We start from the raw sequence: 12808 nt of genomic DNA, 5'->3' as shown, positions 1-12808 counted from the left end.
GAGACAGCTGGCCTCCCACGGGGGCGGAGGAGCAGCCTGGGGGCTGCAGGACAATGGCCCAGGCAAGAGCAGCCTTGGAGTGAGGCTGGACGCCCCCAGGTCCCAGCAGGGCACAAGGTGGGCATATGCGAGAGAGGATCTCCCCTCCCAAATCCCAAGAGCCGCTGAAATCGGCCCAGTGCCCACTGCATGGACTCCAGCCAACAGGGAGCCTCGGGCTTTTAAAGAGGCGGGGTGGGGGCGGAGAGGGCCTTGGTGGTACTGGCGCCGGTCCAGAGTGGACAGAAAAGAGTCAGAGAGGGGTCTGAGACATTTAATAAGAAGGTACCACTCCACCCACTGTCCTCTGGGTCAGCCAGCAGAAGATCCCCTGCCCCGGGTGGCAGGGCCCTGATCTGAGGCTGGTTTCACAGAGGACAGGCAGCGGGCACCCCACTGGTGGGGTCGTCTCTCGGGGCACTGACTACTCAGCACTGGAGCTGCGTGCCGGCCTCACCTCCTCACTTCTGCAGCAGGGATGAGACTCAGCCAGTGGCAGTGGCCCCCCTCACCTCCTCACTTCTGCAGCAGAGACGAGACTCAGCCGGTGGCAGTGGCCCCCCTCACCACGCCGCCATGCTTGCCCCGCTGTGCACTCACCATCCAGGACGTGGAACTGGTCTGCAGACTCGCAGAAGCCTGGGGGCCCAAGGCAGGGGTCAGGCTGGATGTCAGCCCAGAGAGTGGGGGTGGCTGAGCCGGGGACCTGCTGGGGCCACTCACCATACTTGGGAAAGTAGAAGATCTGGTCCTCAGTCAGGTGGGCCTCCCGGACCCGCTGCTCAAACCCATTCAGGACCGAGTCGCTCACAGGGAGCGAGCGGGCTGCAGGGCAGACAGGGCTCCTGGGGTCCTGGCACCAGGCGGCGTGGAGGGCTCTGGGAACAGGGTCTGTGTGTCCCCTGCCCCCTCGGGGCCCTCTCCCTGCTCCCACACCAGGCCTGTCTGTCACTACTCCCTGGGCCCCTGCTTAGCAGGAGGGTCAAGATGGGAGAGAGGAAGGGTGTGTCCCCATGGGCTCACCCAGCCCCCCGGGGTGGCCCAGTGAGTGTGCAGAGCTTGAGCACCTGCCCAGTCAGAGGCTGGCCCCCACATACCGTAGAGCTTCACTGACAGCTGCCCCGCCTGCTCCAGGTATAGGACAGCGAAACTCTGGTAGTCGGTCTCAGCGACAACCACGTGCACAGCCCCTCGGGCGCCTCGGGCTGGGGCAGAGCCACGGTAGCCACGTCAGAGAGCCACAGTGGCTGCGTCACCCCCCACCCACAGGCCCTGCAGCCCCTGCCTCACCTTGAAGCAGGAAGCGGCCGAGAACCCCTGTGTCTCCATAGAGCTGGCGCACCTGCCAGCAGATCCCATCCCTGGGGGGCGGGGAGGAGGCACCACAGGCTGGGAGACCCCAACCAGGAATCCTAGTCCAGGCCACAGCCCGGGTGGGGTCAGGGGCCAGGGCAGGGCTGAAGTCTGGGGGCTGAGAGGTGGGTTGGGGTTAGGGTGCAGGGCTGCTCTGGGACTCACAGCTTTCGGAAGGTACTGACAGCCATGGCTTTGCCCTGGGGAGCCACATGCAGTGTGGTGGCCTCGGCCCGGTGGCCCTGCTCCTGCAGGAAACGGCAGGCGGAGCCCACAGCCACAAGGAGCCAAGTCCCTGCAAACTGGGGGCAGACCATGGGAGGACTCGAGGGCACTGGGGGAGGCCCCTCACCTGCTTCCCTCTACACTTCCCACAACTTCACCTGCTTCCCCCCCAACAACTACTACCTGTCTCCTTCTACCCCCCCACAACTTCACCCTCTCCCCCCAACACACAACTTCTACCTGCCTCCCTCTACCCCCTCCCCCGGCCCAACAACTTCACGTTCCTCCCTCTACCCCCCACAACTTCTACCTGCTGAGCATCAAAATTGGCCTTGGGCTGGATGGTGCTGATGGGGGATGGGGGCCGGGGTGGCCTCTGAGGCCTCTGGCCCAGCGAGCCAGCTGCCAGGAGCAGAGTCAAGAGGATTGCAGTCCCAGGGGGCAGCATGGTGGCAGCGGCAGGGTGGCAGGACTGTGGGAGGCCAAGGGTAGCACCACCAAGTCCCAGGACAGAGTCTACTCTGCAGTCACAGAGCCCAGCCCAGGAAGTCTGTGTCCATCCCTTGCCTCCCCAACCCCAGCCCTGGGCCAGCCCCATCCCCCACCTCCAGCCTCCTCGTGAGCCTAGCTTCGATCTGCACTTCCCGGCAGGGCCCTGGCAACATGTCCTACGTACAAAGTCCGAGTTGACCTCTGGCTGTTTATCCATTTCCCCTGCACCCCTGATTTCCACTGACAGTCCTTAGCCCTTTGCACATTATCTTCCTTAAACCATCACCCAGTGGTCTTATCTCCATGGCCAACGTCACGGGGTTCATGAAGCCACTTGCTCAGGGCCCGGAAACAGAGAGCGCCGGAGGCGGGTCCCGAACCAGCGGTCGTTGAGCCTCGCCTGCAGCCTTGCCCACGACGGCCGCCCGCTGGCCACAAGGGGCGCTGTTCCCAACGCGCCCGAGTGCGCGCAGGCGCACAAAGAAAAGCCGGCCAGGCCGCCGGAGCCCGAGGCGCAGGCGCACGAGGGGCGGATGCGGGCTGCCCGCGCGCTCTGCTTTCCTCGGCCATCGATGCCTCGGGGCTCGTGGCGTCGGGCCTGGCGGGCTCCCCGTTGGGCGGGGGCGGCGGTCCGAGCGGCTGCGGCGGCGGAAGTGGGTCTGGGTCGCGCAGGGCGGGGGCGGCGCAGCGGGCGGAGGCGGCCGTGGTGAGTGCGCCTGCGGCCCTCGGGGGTCCCGCCTCGTCGGCTCCGCCCGCCTTGGGCGAGTGCAGGAGCCCCGAGGCCGCCCGTGCGCGCATCCCCGCCGTCCGCCCCGAGCCCGCCGGGCAGAGCTTCTCCAGGGCCGCAGGGCGGAGGCCACTGCCCGGCCGCCCCGAGCTTCCCCTCGGCGGAAGCCCGTCCCCGGACGGCGCCTGGTGTCCCCGTGCCTCGCGTGCGGCTGTCCGGGCCCCGGCGGGCTGAGGGGCGCCCGCTGCCGGCCGCTGGAAGCCGGGGGATGACGCGGCGGAGCGGGGCCGGCCCGGCCCGCCCGGAGCTGCCGGGTCCTTGGTTGGGCGGCGGTGCCCGGGCGTCCCCTGCGGACACCCAGCCCCGTGGAACTCCCGGCGGGACGGTTGGGGCTGGAGGAACAGGGCGTCCGCTCTCGGCCTCCCTTCCCGGGCCTGGGCTGAGGGCAGCCGTTGGTGGGTTTCAGGGCCGCCTGGGCAGAATGTCACGATGGACGAGGGCGGCACGCCCCTGCTCCCCGACAGCCTGGTCTACCAGATCTTCCTGAGCCTGGGCCCGGCCGACGTGCTGGCCGCCGGGCTGGTGTGCCGCCAATGGCAGGCCGTGTCGCGGGACGAGTTCCTGTGGAGGGAGCAGTTCTACCGCTACTACCAGGTGGCCCGCGACGTGCCCCGACACCCAGGTCAGTGGCGTGTGGGGCCCCTACCCACGTTCCGCAGCCAGGGTCCCGGGCCCCTGCGCTTGGGGGTCAGCCTGGCTGGGGGCCTGCCAGCCTCACACCCTCACCCTGATGGAGGCCTGTCCGGACACAGCACAGGCTCCCCTCAGAGCTTGGAGGCCAGAGGGTTCATTGGGTCACTTGGGGGGTGGGGGTGGGGGGTACAGGGGTCTCTGTGAGCTACAGGGTTGTATCCCCCAGCCGAGGCCTATGCCATGACTAGTGGGCTCCAGGGGCACCACGGGGCCTGCCAGGACTGCTGGAGCCACACTCAGCTCATGGCCTTGACTGGGAGGAGGAAAGCCCGGGCCCAGGACTGACAACTGCCCACCCGCAGCGGCCACGTCCTGGTACGAGGAGTTCCAGCGGCTGTATGACACGGTGCCCTGCGTGGAGGTGCAGACACTGCGGGAACACACAGACCAGGTCCTGCACCTCAGCTTCTCCCATTCCGGGTACCAGTTCGCGTCCTGCTCCAAGGACTGCACTGTGAAGGTGAGGATGGCCAGGTGTCCTGCACACCCCACCCAGCTCTGCCGCAGCACGGAGGTCCCAGGACCCAGGCGTTCCAGCCAGGTGGGGAGGGTGGGTCAGGCCAGAGGTGACACAGTAGCCTCCCTGCATCCAGCGGAGGGACCACAGAGGATCAGGAGCAGTGCAGGGTGGCCCTGAGTGCTGAGGAGAGGGTCCCACACAAAGCCGCCTGCTCCAGGGGCAGTCCTCTCCCCTCTATACCAGTGCCCCCAGAGTGGATGACAGTGGCTGGAAGGGGTCCCTGCCCCGTGGTGGCCTCTGAGTAGGGCTGGCAGAGCTGGGGCCTCACGGCCCTGTGGTAGCAGGCCCCTGCCCTGCGACCTGGCCGGGCGATCACCACAGCCACCCCTGCCTTGCAGATCTGGAGCAACGACCTGACCATCTCACTGCTGCACAGCGCGGACATGCGGCCCTACAACTGGAGCTACACCCAGTTCTCCCAGTTCAACAAGGACGACTCGCTGCTCCTGGCCTCGGGGGTGTTCCTGGGGCCGCACAACTCCTCATCCGGCGAGATTGCTGTCATCAGCCTAGGTGAGCACGGGCGCCGGGTGGACCCTGCCCCCGCCCCACGCCGACAGCCTGTCCAGCCCCGACCTCCCCACAGACTCCTTCGCGCTGCTGTCCCGCGTGCGGAACAAGCCCTACGACGTGTTTGGCTGTTGGCTCACTGAGACCAGCCTCATCTCGGGGAACCTGCACCGCATCGGAGATATCACCTCCTGCTCGGTGCTGTGGCTCAACAACGCCTTCCAGGTGCGTGCGGGGCTAGGGGCGGGGCTGCCCTCCCCAGGGCCTGGCGCCCACCTGGCATGTGCCCCCGCCCCCAGGACGTGGAGTCAGAGAACGTCAATGTGGTGAAGCGGCTGTTCAAGATCCAGAACCTCAACGCCAGCACCATCCGCACGGTGATGGTGGCCGACTGCAGCCGTTTTGACAGCCCTGACCTCCTGCTGGAAGCCGGCGACCCGGCCACGTCCCCCTGCCGCATCTTTGACCTGGGCAGCGACAACGAGGAGGTGGTGGCTGGCCCGGCCCCCGCCCATGCCAAGGAGGGCTTCCGGCACTTTCTGGACCGTGTGCTGGAGGGGCGGGCACAGCCACAGCTGTCGGAGCGCGTGCTAGAGACCAAGGTGGCCGAGCTGCTGGCCCAGGGCCACACCAAGCCCCCCGAGCGCAGTGCCACAGGCGCCAGGAGCAAGTACCTCATCTTCACCACTGGCTGCCTCACCTACTCCCCACACCAGATCGGTACACCCCTGCCGCCATGCTGCCCGCCTCGGTCCTAGGAGCTTGGGGGAGGCCGGGCAGGGGTCCTGGGGGGCAGACGGCAAGCAAGTCCACAGGCAAAGCTGGGATCATTCACTCGCCCCTGGGGTCACAAGCCCAGACCTGTGGGATGAGCAGTGAAAACAAACGCAGGCAGGGCCGCTGGCCAGCAAGCAACTGATGGGCCTGATTCAGGTCTGGGGCCCCCAGAGCAGGCAGCGCCCACAGACCTCTGTGGTGCTCACAGCCCCAGAGACACCACTGGGGTAGGGAGCTGCCCTGGAGTGACGTCCCGGGGCATTGGACAGGGACCCTCACTGTAACCCTCCCCGCAGGCATCAAGCAGATCCTGCCACACCAGATGACCACGGCGGGGCCCGTGCTGGGTGAGGGCCGGGGCTCCGATGCCTTCTTCGATGCGCTGGACCACGTCATAGACGTGCACGGGCACATCATTGGCATGGGCCTGTCGCCCGACAACAGGTGGGCCTCTTGCCAGTGTCCCAGGCGGGGTGCCCGCAGGCGGCCCATACCTAGCACAGTGCCCCTCGCCCAGGTACCTGTACGTGAACAGCCGCGCCTGGCCCAGTGGTGCGGTGGTGGCCGACCCCATGCAGCCGCCACCCATTGCAGAGGAGATTGACCTGCTGGTGTTCGACCTCAAGACCATGCGGGAGGTGAGGCGGGCTCTGCGTGCGCACCGCGCCTACACGCCCAACGACGAGTGCTTCTTCATCTTCCTGGACGTCAGCAGGGACTTCGTGGCCAGGTGCAGGGCGCGGCGTGGTACAGGGCGGGCGTGGGCAGCAGCGGGCGGGCGGCCGGCTCATCCAGGCGCTGTTCTGCAGCGGGGCCGAGGACCGGCATGGCTACATCTGGGACCGCCACTACAACATCTGCCTGGCCAAGCTGCGGCACGAGGACGTGGTCAACTCAGTGGTCTTCAGTCCCCAGGAGCAGGAGCTGCTGCTCACAGCCAGCGACGACGCCACCATCAAAGCCTGGCGCTCCCCACGCACCGTGCGCATCCTCCAGGCACCTCGCCCACGGCCTCGCGCCTTCTTCTGGCTTGCCAGCCAGAGGCGCTGAGGGGTGCTGGGTGCACCGGAGCCACCGGGACCCCTTGAGGACATCGCCAGGCTCTGTGGCTCTTTCCCGAGCAGGAGAGGTGGAGATGCTTGTAGCAGTTACGCCTTAGGAAGGGGACAACCAGGCCCCATCACGCGCTCACACGCAAACCTGCTCACGCAGCTGGGATGCTCAGCACAGGGTGGCCAGTGCGGATGGAGCCCAAGGACCCCTCGGCCTCCTGGCCAGCTTGGGGTACACAGGATACTGGGGGTGCTGCTCCTCGCTCATCCCCAGGCTAGGGGTTCACCCGCCCCAGCTGGCCTCGGCCCGGGGCACCTTCGGCTGGCCCTGTGGGGCCCTGGACGGCAGCCCAGTGGTGGCAGGGGCTGTTCCTGGCTGTGGTTGTGCGTCCGGGGCTTGGGAGCGGCCGGTCATGCTGCTGTGGGCCCGAGTGTGTTGCATGTCCACGCACCACCCGTTCAGGGCCCTGAATAAACAGTTGGCAACAGCACATTGTTGTCCAGTCTCTGTCTGCAGGGAGGGAGACTGTGGGCACTGCTGGCACAGTGGAGTGGACCTCATGGTCCCTGCTGACGGGTGACGTTACCGCTGGCACAGTGGTCCTACTGGAGTGAATGTTGCGGTCACTGCTGACAGGTGACATGTGCATCTGAGGTCATGTGCTGGTGCCAGACTTTGTCACACCGCCCTGTCCTCCCTCTGTGACCTCCAGGGAGATGCCTGGCACATCTGCCGGGGCTGGCAGCATGCAGGGCCTGCTGCGTGGGTCCAGGGTCAGTAGACCACGTCACTCCCAGTGCCAGGGCGGCCCCCACAGTCAGTCCTGTCCTTGAGGGAGTGCCTCGGCTGCTGGGTCCAGGGTCGGCAGGCCATGTCGCTCCCAGTGCCAGGGCGGTCTCCACAGTCAGTCCCGTCCTTGAGGAAGTGCCTCAGCTGCTGGGGGCAGGGAGGGTGTTGGGCAGAGCTCCTCACAGTTCAGGCCGGCAAGAATGGGACCAGGGGCGCAGCTCCAGCTGGACCCCACAAGCTTTGTCGGAACTGCACCGGGAGCTCAGGGGGCCTGGGGCGATGGTGGTGACAAGGAAGATGGCACGAGTAGAGCCTGGCACTCGGGTCAGCTGCCCATTGTAGGAAGCACACGGAGTTTGTGGCTCCAAACATGGCAGCAAGCAACCCCGTACAGAGAAAGGACGCAGAGACTAGTATCGACGTGATGGTTCCCCCGAGCCACGTGGGCTGCAGGTAGAGACCCTGGGGCCGAGCTCGAGCACCGACGGGGTCAGGGACAGCACCACCAACAGAGGCTGCACCACCCAGAGGGACGGAGTCTCTGCCCTGCTAACTCCTGGTCTCCAGCTGGGAAGCCCTGGGGACCGCTGCAGTTCATAATAAAACCCCCAACGTGGGCGAGAACAAGGAAAGGAAGGAAGACACACCAAAGACCCCCAGACAAGATGAGCTGCCCTGAGACTGAGACCCTCAGAAAGGAGCTGACAGATTCTGTAAACGCACACACACACGGGCAGGCTCCAAAGAATTGAGCAATTTCCTGAAAAGGACTTAGCTACGTTCACATTCAAGGAGACTAACAAAAACACCCCTATGCACCATAAAACAAAAGCGGGGACAAATCAAGAGGACTTGGACATTTCAAAATAAAAAGGGAGCCAATTAAACACTGTGGAAAATGACAGGGCGAGTGACTGCATCAAAAGCTTGATACGTAGGCCAGGCACAGTGGCTCAGGCCTGTAATCCCAGGACTTTGGGAGGCCGAGGCGGGTGGATCACAAGGTCAGGAGATCGAAACCATCCTGGCTAACATGGTGAAACCCCGTCTCTACTAAAAATACGAAAAATTAGCCAGGCGTGGTGGTGGACACCTGTAGTCTCAGCTACTCGAGAGGCTGAGGCAGGAGAATGGCGTGAACCCGGGAGGCGGAGCTTGCAGTGAGCAGAGATAGCACCACTGCAGTCTGGCCCGGGTGAAAGAGCGAGACTCCGTCTCAAGAAAAAAAAAAAAAAAAAAAAAAAAAAAGCTTGATACGTGAGGCCGGGCGCGATGGCTCACTCCTGTAATCCCAGCACTCCCAGCACTTTGGGAGGCCGAGGCGGGCGGATCACAAGGTCAGGAGATCGAGACCATCCTGGCTAACATGGTGAAACCCCATCTCTACTAAAAATACAAAAAATTAGCCGGGTGTGGTGGCAGGCGCCTGTAGTCCCAGCTGAGGCAGGAGAATGGCGTGAACCTGGGAAGCGGAGCTTGCAGTGAGCCGAGATTGCATCACTGCACTCCAGCCTGGGTGACAGAGCGAGACTCTGTCTCAAAAAAGAAAAAAAAAAAAAAAAAAGCTTGATATGTGGAAAGCACTGGACCAGACAGACTCGACGAGAGGACCAGGCAGCAGCAGATGGCGAAAGAAACAGAGCCCTGGGAGGGGAATGGAGCGGCATGCATGCCCCCACCCCATCTACGGGGCAGCGATGGAGACCCAGTGTTTAAAGAGAAAATGACTGAATGACAAAAAGAACAGAAGTCCTCAGAAAACATATGCTGAGGTCAGGCCGGGCGCGGTGGTTCATGCCTGTAATCCCAGCACTTTGGGAGGCTGAGGCGGGCGGATCACTTGAGGTCAGGAGATCAAGACCAGCCTGGCCAACATGGTGAAACCCCTTTTGTACTTTAAAAAAAAAAAAAAAAAAAATTAGCCGAGCGTGGTGGCACACGCCTCTAATCCCAGCTACTCAGGGGACTGAGGCAGGAGAACTGATTGAACCCGGGAATGAGCTGAGACTGCGCCACCGCACTCCAGCCTGGGCGACAGAGTGAACTCTGTGAAACTGCAGCTATGAAACTTGCGCACGGGGCCGGAGCAGCTGCTGGAGAGCTGGGTCAGGGAGCAGCAGCAAGATCCCAAGTTTCGCAGAACTGGTGCTTGACCTAACATCCATGACCCGAACTCCACGCAGCCGCGACACTGGACGTGAGTGCTGGGGCCAGGCACAAAGCCCAGAGCAGCCCTAAGGGCCAGGGAAAGGAACCGACGCTGATGCGCAGGGGTCAGTGAGGCAATGCCCTGGGTTTACCCTCTTCTCCATTCTTTTGCGACCCTGATGACAGTGGGAGTGGTGGCTACAGGAACCCATCGGAGCCAAACTTGGGGCCAGGAAGTCCCTCACAGCTCGGTGCGGCTGTATTGAGGGTAGGACCAGCCCCGTTAGCTTTCCTCCTCTGCCGTCCTGCCACAGACTCCACAGTGGCCCAGTCAAGGGCACGCCACTGTCTGAATGGACAGTGAATGAGCCCAGCCACCAAACCCAGCGTGGGGAGCCTGGGAAGCACCCACATGGGGTGGCTGTGGATGCCGGGCTCAGCTCACATGCAGACACATGGGTCTAATGATCACACCACAGACTTGGGGAACTGTGGACCAGCCTCGGGTCCCAGACCAAAGACCAGCAGCTCTGAAGACAGGAGTCCACGCAGGTGGGAGCAGTGTGGGCCCGACCCTCACAGGACCAAGTGCCTGCTAACCAAAGACACCCACGCAGGCGGGAACAATGTGGGCCCGACCCTCACGGGACCAAGTGCCTGCTAACCAGACTTCAACATTTCCCACAGGATTCAAACATGACCCAGATCTCATAAAGTCATATTCAAAATGTCTAGAATATAGCCCAAAATTACTTGACACACGAAGAACCACAACATTTCAACTTCAGCTGGGCACCGCGGCTCACACCTGTAACCTTAGTCCCCTGGGAGGCCACGGCTGCAGGGAGCAATGACTGGGCCGCTGTACTCCAGCCTGGGTGACGGAGACCCTGTTTCTAAAAAAAAATAAAATAAAAAATTCAATGTGCAAAGGTAAAGACCCATAAATTCTATTTCCCAAAAACAATTAGTAGCTTTTTTAAAAAACCACACAACAAATTTTTATTATTTTTTAATTTTTATAGAAATGAGGTCTCACTATGTTGCCCAGGCTGGTCTCAAACTCCTGGGCTCACGTGATCTTCCAGCCTCGGCCTCCCTAAGTGCTGAGACTACAGGCGTGAGCCACCGCGCCGGCCAACACAATTCTTAAAAGGCACTGGGATTCCTCTGCCTCAAGATCTTTGCTAGGCTAGAAAAATAAAGCTTGTTCTACCAGAAATCACAAGTAAGAACTGAGTGTTCTCCAAGGCAGAAATTGTAGAGTCTAGTGCCATTTCAGGCAACGATGATTAAGCTCTGAACCCCAACATCCAAGCTGCCTATCAGAACAGTTAAACCAGCTCGGAACAGACCAGCACAATTCGGCTTCATCGGACGAGGCCATTGTGCTAAGATGCTAATGACCCCAAACAGGAGGTGCTGAAACCAAAATGAAAGACAGTCTTTGAGGCTAGCTGCCACACCAATTGTTAGTTCCTTGTTATGTCCCCCTTCTATAACATTAATAAAGGAAATATCTTACTGCAAGGAGTATTTTATATGCCACTAGCCATTAATTTGTCATTAGTTACTACATAAATGTCGCTTAGTGCCTGCCATTATCCACACGGCACAACCATTTTATGTCTACAATTCACTTGTTTACAAACAGAATCTTTGTGACTTCCATAAGTACATTAGCAAAGGTTTAACATCGAGATGCAATCTAACATCCATAACCTCCAGCGTTTTGCAGACAGCAATGTAGGAGAGAGATTTTTTTTTTTTTTTTTTTTTTTGAGACGGAGTCTTGCTCTGTCGCCCAGGCTGGAGTGCAGTGGCGCGATCTCGGCTCACTGCAAGCTGCGTCTACCAGGTTCTTGCCATTCTCCTGCCTCAGCCTCCCGAATAGCTGGGACTACAGGCACCCGCCACCACACCTGACTAATTTTTTTGTATTATTTTAGTGGAGACGGGGTTTCACTGTGTTGGCCAGGATGGTCTCAATCTCCTGACCTCGTGATCCGCCCACCTCGGCCTCCCAAAGTGCTGGGATTCCAGGCGTGAGCCACCGCGCCCGGCTGAGGATTGCGCTCTTTAAAACAGTTTTATGACACTTGGATTTACAAAATCTGAACCCCTTACAATCATTGCAGATGAACATTATGCCATGGCCCTGGGTAGATGGACCCTGAACAAAAACTAACACTTCTCGATATGCAGGTGGAACCTGCATGGTCCTCACCAACCAAACGCCAGGCTTGGGAGGAAGTGACAGACACAGATGCTGAAATTATCTGACAAGGACTTTAAAGTAGCTACTATAAATATGCCAGAGCAAGCAATCACAAACATTTTGCAATGGATGTAAAAATATGAGTCTCAGCAAAAAAATAGATGTAAAAAGGACCATTCATACCAAGATTAGATATCTATAAAAAGAGAAGGAAGAAGGCTGGGCACGGCGGCTCACGCCTGTAACCCTAACATTTTGGGAGGCCAAGGCAGGCAGATCACCTGAGGTCAGGAGTTCAAGACCAGCCTGGCCAACATGGTAAAATCCCGTCTCTACTAAAAATACAAAAAAAAAAGGCCGGGCACGGTGGCTCACGCTTGTAATCCCAGCACTTTGGGAGGCCGAGGTGGGCGGATCACGAGGTCAGGACATCGAGACCAAGTCCCAGCTACTCGGGAGGCTGAGGCAGGAGAATGGCGTGAACCCAGGAGGTGGAGCTTGCAGTGAGCCGAGATCGCGCCACTGCACTCCAGCCTGGGCGACAGAGCGAGACTCCATCTCAAAAAAAAAAAAAAAAAAGACAGGTTCCCACTCTGTTGCCCAGCCTTGAGTCACTGGCACTGGTATAGTCATGACTTACTGCAGCCTCAACCTTCTGGCTCAAGTGATCCTCCCACCTCAGCCTCTCAAGTAGCTGGGACCACAGGCATGCGCCACCACACCCAGCTAATTTTTATATTTTTTGTAGAGATGGGGTTTTGCCATGTTGTCCAGGCTGGTTTTGAACTCCTAGGCTGAAGTGATCCGCCTGTCTCAACTTCCATAAGTGCTGGGATTACAGGCATGGGCCACCATGCTGGGCTGGAGCCTCTTTTTAAGGGCACTAATCCCACCCACAAGTGTTGCACCTCATGATCTAAAAAGTCCCGCCTCCAAGTACCGTCACATTGGGGATTATGTTTCAACACAGGAAACTGGGTAGGGGGGCACAAACATTGTCTTAAGTCTGTTTTTGCTGCTATAACAGAATACCTGAGACCAGATAATTTATAAGGAATAGAAATTTATTGGCTCACAGTTCTGGGGGCTGGGAAGTCCCAGAGTAAGGTGCCAGTGTCTGGTGCAACCCTTCTTGTTGTGTCACTGTGGCAGGTGGAAGGGTAAGAAGAGGGCCAAGCTCTCCTTATTATACCAGCACCAATTC

General features: G+C 60.4%; 2 protein-coding genes across 8 annotated transcripts; one reads left to right on the top strand and one right to left on the bottom strand.

Moving 5' to 3' along the window:
• Positions 1 to 237: 237 nt before the first annotated feature.
• C8G (complement C8 gamma chain) lies at positions 238 to 2608 on the bottom strand. 6 transcript variants are annotated; one of them, XM_054521245.2, is made up of 7 exons: positions 2294 to 2608; positions 1928 to 2089; positions 1558 to 1694; positions 1330 to 1400; positions 1137 to 1244; positions 763 to 864; positions 238 to 678 (listed from the first exon to the last, which is right to left on the bottom strand). In XM_054521245.2, the coding sequence occupies exons 1-7, from the start codon at positions 2324 to 2326 to the stop codon at positions 548 to 550; spliced, it is 744 nt and encodes a 247-aa protein (XP_054377220.1). In that variant the 5' UTR covers positions 2327 to 2608; the 3' UTR covers positions 238 to 547. The 6 variants fall into 6 exon arrangements, 4 of the variants coding, with proteins under 4 accessions (XP_054377220.1, XP_054377217.1, XP_054377219.1 ...); XM_054521244.2 differs by having other exon boundaries at positions 241 to 558; positions 640 to 678; positions 1928 to 2601; XM_054521243.2 differs by having other exon boundaries at positions 244 to 561; positions 640 to 678; positions 1928 to 2596.
• On the top strand, positions 2591 to 6939 carry FBXW5 (F-box and WD repeat domain containing 5). 2 transcript variants are annotated; one of them, XM_063714554.1, is made up of 9 exons: positions 2591 to 2762; positions 3303 to 3518; positions 3892 to 4049; positions 4448 to 4622; positions 4696 to 4844; positions 4919 to 5339; positions 5693 to 5840; positions 5914 to 6126; positions 6206 to 6939. In XM_063714554.1, the coding sequence occupies exons 2-9, from the start codon at positions 3326 to 3328 to the stop codon at positions 6444 to 6446; spliced, it is 1698 nt and encodes a 565-aa protein (XP_063570624.1). In that variant the 5' UTR covers positions 2591 to 2762; positions 3303 to 3325; the 3' UTR covers positions 6447 to 6939. The 2 variants fall into 2 exon arrangements, with proteins under 2 accessions (XP_063570624.1, XP_024107689.3); XM_024251921.3 differs by having other exon boundaries at positions 2670 to 2815.
• Positions 6940 to 12808: the final 5869 nt, after the last annotated feature.

Source organism: Pongo abelii, chromosome 13 (assembly GCF_028885655.2).
Source record: "Pongo abelii isolate AG06213 chromosome 13, NHGRI_mPonAbe1-v2.0_pri, whole genome shotgun sequence".
Lineage (NCBI taxonomy): Eukaryota > Metazoa > Chordata > Mammalia > Primates > Hominidae > Pongo > Pongo abelii.
The sequence above is the reverse complement of the archived record's forward strand: the minus strand, read 5'-3'. Positions and strand labels throughout refer to the sequence as shown.